Source organism: Larus michahellis (assembly GCF_964199755.1).
Source record: "Larus michahellis chromosome W unlocalized genomic scaffold, bLarMic1.1 SUPER_W_unloc_1, whole genome shotgun sequence".
In the NCBI taxonomy this organism is placed as follows: Eukaryota; Metazoa; Chordata; class Aves; order Charadriiformes; family Laridae; genus Larus; species Larus michahellis.
The window spans coordinates 512,391-521,441 of NW_027435888.1; the positions used below are offsets into that span (position 1 = coordinate 512,391).

The 9,051-nt window shown below is 59.0% G+C and overlaps 1 protein-coding gene across 1 annotated transcript; it reads right to left on the bottom strand.

The window, feature by feature from the left end:
- Window positions 1-2,177: 2,177 nt before the first annotated feature.
- LOC141736688 (scavenger receptor cysteine-rich type 1 protein M130-like) lies at window positions 2,178-6,060 on the bottom strand. The gene is made up of 5 exons (XM_074571246.1): window positions 5,730-6,060; window positions 3,552-3,857; window positions 2,998-3,090; window positions 2,597-2,911; window positions 2,178-2,239 (listed from the first exon to the last, which is right to left on the bottom strand). The coding sequence occupies exons 1-5, from the start codon at window positions 6,058-6,060 to the stop codon at window positions 2,178-2,180; spliced, it is 1,107 nt and encodes a 368-aa protein (XP_074427347.1).
- Window positions 6,061-9,051: the final 2,991 nt, after the last annotated feature.

Sequence of the window (9,051 nt, forward strand, 5' to 3'; positions counted from 1 at the left end):
CTTTAAATGGAGTGTTCTTGAGGTTGTTCTGCATTATATTGGGAGTAAGGGAAGTACCCACAAAGCCTCAGAACTGGGGAGACTTCGTTTGTTTTTTGAAGTTCCAGCTGCCTTATCCTGAGGAGATTCAGTCAAGCTCAGGTATTGGCCATCACTGTCTAATCTGTACTGAACGGGTCGTGTTCCATCTTCCTGATACAGATACCGTTATCCTTCAACAGAAGTTCTTGTGTCATCATCATTTAAAGTGTGTTATCATTCAGCTACCACCTTCCATCTTTGCTCTGAAGGAGTGCGGAACAGAGTTTGTCTTGTATTTACCTTTCAGAGTATTCATAAAAATTGCTGATTTTACTCCAGAAGTAGAGTACTAGTCTGCATGAATAGTACTGGCAGGATATTCCTGCTAATAAGGGTTCAATCTTGCAGCATGTACATTCTCGTAACCATTACGTGGAATACTTTAGTTAATACTGGATCCCTTGTATTGCAAAAACCCCTAGGTTCCGCTGGAGAAAGCTGTTTGGTTTTGGTTTGGTTTGCTTTGTTTTCAAAGCGCACAGCAATCTTGTTCTCTGGAATAATACTTAATGCGACTTTGAAATCTGACACTATTTCTCTGCTCATGCTTCAGTTTCATACTGTGATTTTGGGTTGAGGATTTCTGCTGATTTGCAGGATTGAACTTTGGTGAAAGTTTATCGTGTGGCTGTTGGTTTTCTTTCTGTTTTGAGTAGGGATGCACATCCACTGTTATTAAAGCCATCGCTCAAGAGATTCTGCATCAGCCAAGTGACGTGTTCCCAGAGCTTCTCTGCGGGGTGCTGCTACTGGGAAGTAATTCCCCAGGCCAGCGATGGGTGGGCTGTTGGAGTTGCTGATGAACTTCTTGGAAAAAGGGACAAATTAGGAAGAGCGGAGCATTCCTGGTGCGGAGAACGGCTAGGTCCCAAAGAGCAGCTGTCAGCGTGGCACAGAGATCAAGAAACATTATTCTGCAAGGATAAACCGTTGAAGGTTGGAGTTTTGCTGGAGCTACAAAAGAAGTCCGTGTCCTTTTATTCCATCGCTGACAAAGAAATGCTTTTGCACACCTTCGGAATCAACACCTCACCTCCTCTTTACCCTGCTTTCTGGCTATATAGTCTAGAAAGAAATGGATCTTTCAGTCTAAGTCAGAAAAGTGACAATTTTGGCTGTGACTGCAGAGCTTCTGTACGAGCTTCAGTGTCTTGCACAGGAATTTACCCAGGAGTGTGTAGCGACCCAGGTCTTCCTGGGAATGAGCAGATGATACTTGGCTCTGCTTTTCTTCCCGCTGTGCTCTGATGGAGCTGAACACTGAACTGCTGTCCCCAGACACCCTGGAAGCACTCTGGACTAACTGCGCGTCTGTAAGATGCCAGCGGTGCGTGTGTCAGCTTCTACAAGAGTGGGGGTGGCTCTCTCAACGTTGCCAACAGGGAATGCACAGCTGGTGGCTGCTGCCTCTTGTTAGGGCTGAGGCGTCCCTTCCTGGTGCATCTGGAGCAAGAACAGGGCCAGCACGATGAGCTGCCTGGGCACCTCTAGGTTTGCACGTACAAACTGTGCTGCAGTGCTCAGGAGCAGCAATTTGTTGCGCTTTGATCATAAATCACTGTGCCATGTAAAAGGGAGTGTGTTGTGTCGCTCCTGGTGTTCCTGTGCGTCGGAGGCGCTCACTTGGCAGGCGCAGCACTGCAGCCAGCGCCGTTCCATTACAGTGCTTGAAATCTGCATCGTGGCTCCCAATGGCAGAAAGCTGCGTCACCATCCCAGGGAAGCCCAGAGCAGAACTCCCGCGCAGATGCGACAGGAGCCCACAAGCCCACTGCCTGCTGTATTTCCCACTGGGCTCTGAGGGGGGAGAGCGGAACTGGGGGCTGTGATTTGTCAAGGGGATGCCCCCTCTGTCCCTGTGACCGCCGTTCATGGCCCAAAACAAAAGGAAAATAAAACCAACACAAAATAATATAAAGGGCTTTTTATTAGTTAAATAAGAAATCACTTTCTGGAGAGCAGCTGTCCCTGCCCAGCTGCCCGGCTCCTGGGTCTGTCCCGCGGGGGCCTTGGTGCGTGAGGGAGGTGGCAGTCGGATGAGTCGCTCTTGCTCTCCGCTGCCTTGTGCAGCCCGGGCTGGTGCTGTGCTGGCCCTGTCAGGCAGCAGGGGTGGCAGGAGAGAGCAGAGTGCCGTTCTCCAGCCTCAGGGCCATGAACTCTGGGAGGAAAGGCAGCGAGGGGGAACAGGCTGGGCTGGGGCTGGGGGAGCAGGGACACCCCTGCACCCACCAGGCCCTCAGACAGGCAAAGGCACGTCCAGCAAGTCCCCCTTGCACCCACGGACAGAGAAATGTCCCTGATGGACAGACACCCCTGCCCTCCCTGCTGAAAGTCAGGGACAGCGGAGCTCCCCAGGGACCCCCGGTGGGACTGAGGGCACCTGTGCATGGGTGTCCCCACGGTGGCCTTTGTCAGGGGCTCAGAGCTGGCCAGGAACAGCCTCGGCCGTTGCCGGCTCTCCCCTCGTCCCGGCCTGCCTGGGCACTGGGCTCCCACCACAGCTCCCGGCACACACCTGAGCAGACGACTCCTGCGTCCTCTTTGTGCCCGCAGTCGTGCTGCCCCCAGGACCCTGCCGGGCAGTCCCAGAGAGCAGCTTCGGCCCCGGAGCAGTTCACGCTCTCCAGCCAGATCTGAGCGGAGCCTTCCCCGAAGCGAGCGGAGCCAACCGCCTCCAGCGCCCCTCCGCAGCCCAGCTGGCGGCAAACGACGGCAGCATCAGACAGGTCCCAGCCGTCATCGCAGACGCTCCCCCAGCTGCCCTGGTAGTAGATCTCCACTCTCCCAGCGCAGCGCCCAGGCCCATTCACCAGCCGCACCTGACGGCTCCCTGTAGCAGGAGGAAACCCCGGCTGCCGTCAAGGGCCGGCTGCCCACCCAGCCCAGAACCTGGGGGAGCCATGCAGCGCCACTCACCCCAGCAAACGACCCCCACGTCCTCGGCAATCCCTGCTTCCAGCGCACTCTCAGGCAGGGAGGTGTTGCAGAGGGTCAGGTTGGCCTCATGCCCTGCACACCGCACCCCACGCAGCCCCACGGGACCCGTCCCTCTCTGAGCCTTCGGGGGGTTGTAGGCTGCCTCTGCCTCTCCGCACTGCAGCTGCCGGCACACCACGCTGGCCTCCTGCACGTCCCACTGCTCATCCAGGACTCTGCCCCACGTCCCGTGCTGGAAGATCTCCACTCGCCCGTCGCACGGGCTTCCTCCACCCACCAGCCGCAGGGATGCGAAGCGAGCTGGGCCTGGGGAGAGCAGCCATGCCCCAGCCCTTGGTGGCATCGGGGAGCCCGGCAGCCTGCAGCACGTCTCCAGGCTCTGGCACCCTTGCAGGAGGGCCCTGGAGCTCGCCTGCCTGCTGCCAGCCCTCTGTGGGGACCTTCTGAGCCAGAGCCTTGCACTGCCACAGGGTCCCCTGCTTTGGGAGCATTTAAGAGGAAAACAGAGTAACTGAGTGTTTTCCTGCACTCACCTGAGCATATGACAGCAGCGTCGTTCTCATGGGAGCACGGCGAGTCCCCCAGGGCAGTCACTGGGCACTCTCCCAGGTGGGCTTCAGTCCCGTCACAGTGGAAGGAGTCTCTCCAGACAGGGCCGCTTCCTCTCCCAAAACGCCCTCCTTTAGGAATGGACTCAGCAAACCCGCAGTTGAGGTGACGGCAGAGAACGTGGGCGTCCAAGAGGTCCCAGCGGGAGGCACAGAGGGTGCCCCAGGTCCCCTGCACATGGACCTCCACCCTCCCCTCACACGCCGTGCTGCCGTTCACCAGCCTGAACCCTGTGAACTCGGGACAGAGAAGGATGAGACAGGGCAGACTTGTGCTTTTCTCCCTTTGGTGGTCGAGTAGAGGGCAAATGGACACCCTGCCTTTCTCCTCCTTCTGCACCATTTTAGGGCTGCAGACAAACATTCAAGGTCAGGTTTAACGGGGCTCTGAGCAACCTGATCTAGTTGAAGAGGTCCCTGCTGGTTGCAGGCAAGTTGGACTAGATGACATTGAAAGGTCCCTTCCAACCCAAACCATTCTATGGTTCTGTGATCACCCCTTCTGTCCTCACACCCAGCACAACACAGTCCCGTCCCTGCTCCCCCATCATCGGCACACCCCCGGTGGTAACACCCTGCCCTGAGTCCTTACGTGTGCAGGTGACACCGGCAGCATTCGCGTGGGTGCAGGGTTGGTCCCTGGGGGACCCCGTGGGGCAGGGGCTGAGAAGGGATTCATTCCCCACACACTGCAGCTCTCTGTCCCACATGGGACCAGCCCCTTCTCCAAAGTGAGCCGCCCCCGGGACAGACCGGGCTGTGCCACACTGCAACTCTCTGCAGACCACGTCGGCAGCTTTGGGACCAAAGTCGGAGTCACAGACAGTTTTCCACTCATTCCTATCATGGATCTCCACTCGTCCTGAGCAGGGGTTGTCCCCTCCAACCAGCCAGACAAATCCTGGAGTAACCAAAGAACCCTGTGAGTTCCCACAGCCCTCTGGCAGTTACATACCCATGTCCCACCTGGCCTGCAAGGTGGCCACAGGCAAAGAGACCCACGAGCTTCCCAGCAGCTCCCAGTGGGTGTTGATGGCACAAGCACACCAGGGACCCCCTGCTGCTCCCCCAACATCATCACAGCACTCGTGGGCTGGCTTTTCTCCCAAACCCGCAGCCACAGGAAGCGCTTAGAAAAACTGCTGCCCTCCTGGAGACCCTGGGCTACCTGGCACTGGCCCCAGGCACTGCAGCGCTTGAGCCCAAGGAGATGGGCTGAGGTTCTGCTGGCTGCTGCAGCCTGCTCTGCCCCACCAAGCTGAGAGCCAGGCTGAGGAACCCCTTGGAGCCACCAGAAATGGAGCCCATTGAGGCACTGCTATTAGATGGGACATGTCAGAGGGAGCAGATGTGGTGCAGCTGTACCTCCAGTCGCTGTCTCCACCAGCCCCCAGCTCCAGCACCTGCCTGGGGAGGGTCCTCAGCCAGGGCCAGAGAACACTGCCAGGGGTGCACATCCCTGGCCCCCAGCTGGGTACAGGGCAGGAGAGGGGGCAGCGGAGCAGCCCTGGGCTGACACAAGCTCCCAGGGCAAGGAGAGCCAGAAAGTGCTGGCAAGTGCCCTTGGCACAGGGCAGGCAGGGGCTGGGGTAGGCAGGAGAGGCTGGGCAGCAGGTCAGCGCTGCCTGCACAGGGGTGTTTCCCTGTGGGCTCGCTCTCATGGGGTGGCTCTGGAAGGGGAATGAGGTGGCCATGAGCCACCCAGCTCTTCTGCCCAAGCCCAGGGCCCCTGCCCTCTGAGCAGCCCCTCTGCTTTCGGGGACTCATGTCTGCCAGGGGACACAACCCAAAAGTCCCTGACCTCCTTGGGCCCAGGGTTGTGGGTGGCCATGTGAGCTGCTCTAAGTCCTCTTGCATGAGGGCACCATCTCCCAGCCCCAGGCACTGACGGAGGGTGGGCTGAGACACATCAGGGGTCAGGCAGTGGCGGGTTCCCACTGGCTTTTCCTCAGGGACCGGGGAAACCAGCAATGACAGTCCCAGATCAGCAGCGTGACCAGCCACACCAGGCCCTTCTCCAGTAACCCCTTGTTTCCTTGAGGGCACAGCCAGGTCCCTTCCCCCGTCCTGGTCACAAAGGTGGGGAACAGGCTGGCACCGTACCTGAACACGTCACTCCAGCATCCCAACTGTGATCACAGTATTGTCGAATCTCTTCTGTGTCTGTGCAATCAGACAGGGCTGACTCGGTGCCATGACACGCAACATCAGCCATCCAAATGGGGCCAGATCCTGGCCCAAAATGTCCGTACTGAGGAGCTTCAAGAGCAGACCCACAGCCCAACTGCTTACAAACAGCTGCAGCATCGTCCATGTCCCAGTTGTAGCCACACACAGTCCCCCACTGGCCCTGGTGTTTCACCTCCACTCTCCCAGCACAGCGTCCGCCGCCATCCTCCAGCTTCACCTCTGCAGCCCCTTCGAACATCGACATGGGACCGCTCAGGAGAGCACCGAGCCCCAGAGTGCAGGTCTAGAAGGCCCCCCCTGCCCAGGCTGAGTCAGAAGCACCACGGTGGGAGGGTGGGAGTCCTCACCCCTCTAGGCTGTCCCTTGGCCAGTGTGGGGGTCCCTGCTCTCCCCACAGCCTGTGAAGGCTAGGGGTGCAGTACTCCAGCCCTTCTGGGATGGGCTATTCACCATAACACAGCCCTGGGAACCTCCTCCCACTCCAGTGGCCCCCTCCCATGACCACCCACTCATTGTGCCCCCAGGCCCTGCACAGGGAACCCGCTCCTCCCCAGCCCAACACCCCATAACAGCCCCATGCCCCCAGCCCCACACCTTCCCCTGCTGACCACCTGCCCTGGCACCACCCAAGCTCACACCCCCCCAGGCCTTTCTGTGTCCTCATGAACACCAACATGATCCCAAGGATCCCCCCAACTCATGTCCCCTCCTGGCCCCTGGTGGCAGCCCAGCCCCTGTGCTTGGTGGGAGCCTCTGAGAAGGGAACTTCTCTACCACCTGTGGGTGCAGACAGTCCAGTCCCGCTCTCTCTGTGGGGCACAAACTGCCTTCCTGGTGTCAGGGCTCCCCTGGACCCTGGAGCCACAGCCAGCCTCAGGGGCACAGTACTGGGGAATAAGTCATCCCAAAAGGGTACCCCAGGATGGGTTGTCTTTAAATGCAGCCAGGCACAGGCTGCCCGAAATACTGGAGCTCTGGAAGTGGAGACACCCTCTCCCAGCCAAATGGACACCGGCAAAGGCACAGGGTCCATGGACTTGAGCTCCTCCTGACCCTCATCTCAGCGGCACTTGGAAAGAAACCCTCTTCCCAAAGGGCTCTTGATGACCCCACTGGTACCCGATGGCCCTGGGCTGTGGGAAAAGGGAGCTGGCACTTACCTCTGCAGAGCTGCACCCAGAGGAGCAGCCACAGCACCCGAGGGGACAGGAGTCCCTCCATTCCCATCCTGAGCCTCCTGCCCTGCTGGCACAGCCCTGCTCTTCCCCACTCCCTGTCACAGCTCCTGGGGACTCAGGGGGACGTCGATGATGGGAGGGTAATATATCTCTGCAGATGCCGACCCAGCTGCGGAAGGAGCCAATCGAAGCAGCAGCACCTTTTTAGACGTTATGGGGAGCTATCTCCCCTCCGACACAGCCCAGCCCGCCAATGAACTTCTCCAGCGCCGTTCATGACCATATATGAGGGACATATATGTCCCGCTGCTGGTGTCATGGTCGATGTGGTGGCGGATCATCATGGGACAAGCTGGGTGTGCAGGGGAATTTGGTTAGTCACCCCTTGCACCCTGCTGTGGGCCTGGAAGCACTGAGCATCTCCTGCACCGGGCTCATCCAAGAAGCCATGAGGCAAGTGTCCAGCTGCCCCCAAGCTGCGGTGACCATGGAGCGGGGACTGCACCAGGGTCTGTGTCAGGATGGGGAGGAGACAGCCCCTGCCCCTGCTACCGACCTCACTGTGCTGGGAGCAGCAGCTGGGAGAGGTCTTCATCCAGGGCAAGGGCTCCATCCCAGGAGGGTTGGCTTGTCCGTCCCTCCCTGCAGACCCCCACAGTGAGTCCCTCGCAGGAGCTGCAGCTGGATCATGTCCCTGCCCTGGCAGCAGACGGGAAGCCCAGAGGCTCAGACGTGTCCCTGACTCTCAGTGTGTCACCCAGGGGCCATTATTCCCCACGGGCGGAGCAGGAGCTGGAGCCTGCAGGTGCACAAACCACAGCCCACGTGGCCTCGCCGTGCTCCCCCCGCTCCCCCCGCAGCGCCCGGGCAGGAAGTCTGTGGTTTCCTCCTGGCGCCGTGCCCAGGCACATCCCTGGGGTGCCCCCGAGCCACCCCCACCCCGACTGCTCCAGCCAGGGCCGCAGGGGCTGCTCCTTCGGCCTCGCAGACACGGGGACGGGCAGCTCCCAGCCCCCGTCATGCCCCTGTCATGCACACGGCCGCTCTGCACCGAGCCCCATGGGCACGGGGTGACATCGGTGGCGTGACCTCACATCCTTCCTACTGCCAAAGCTGTGTGTTCGTGGGTTATACTGACGGTGACCTCACACTCTCCTACTTCTGCTGCCGTGTGCTCATGAGTGGTACTGACAGTGACCTCACGTCCCTCCTGCTGCCACCACCGTGTGCTCAGGGGTTACAGTGACCATGACCTCACACCCTCCTGCTGCTGCTGCTGCGTGCTCAGGAGTCCTGCTGTCACATGTGTGTGTGTGTTGTGTACAGGCTTCTGATGACAATGGTTCTTCCAAAAAGCCATATTGGGGTGGGGTCCAAGTATTATTGTAATGGCATCAGAAGCGGCCACACAAGCCATATGCCTGCTCCTTGCCCAAAAGCTACACAGGCAGCGGTGAAATCACAAGAGCAACATTCACAAGCCACGTTCCTTCTCCTGGCCTATCAGGTATTCAGACACAAATGACCTCACAAACACCTACATAAACTAGTGCTTGGCTCCCAGCCTGTCATCTACTCGGGCACCCGTGACACCACAACACCCTACACCACCCATGTTCCTGCTCCTGCCCTACCAGGTACGCGGGCAGCAGTGACTTCACCAGCTCCTACACAACCCATGGGTCTCTTCCTGGCCTGTCAGCTGAGCGGTCACAGGTGACCTTGCAAACACCTACACAAGATGGGGGCTTAGTCCTGGCCTACCAGCTTCTCAGGCACCTGGGACCTCAAAACACCCAACACAAGACATGTTTCTCCTGGGCTCCTCAGGCACCAGTGACATCGCAGAGACATCCACAAGCCAGGTGACAGCTCCTGGCCTCTCGTCTGCGCAGGCACCAGTGACCTCCAGGCACCTACACGAGCTGTGCACCTGGGCCTGCCTTATCAGCTGCTCAGCCAAGAGTGACATCACAAGGACAAGCCCGAGCCACGTGTCTCCTATCAGCTACACCAGCACCAGGGACCTCACCAGCCCCTACAGGAGCCCTGGCCTT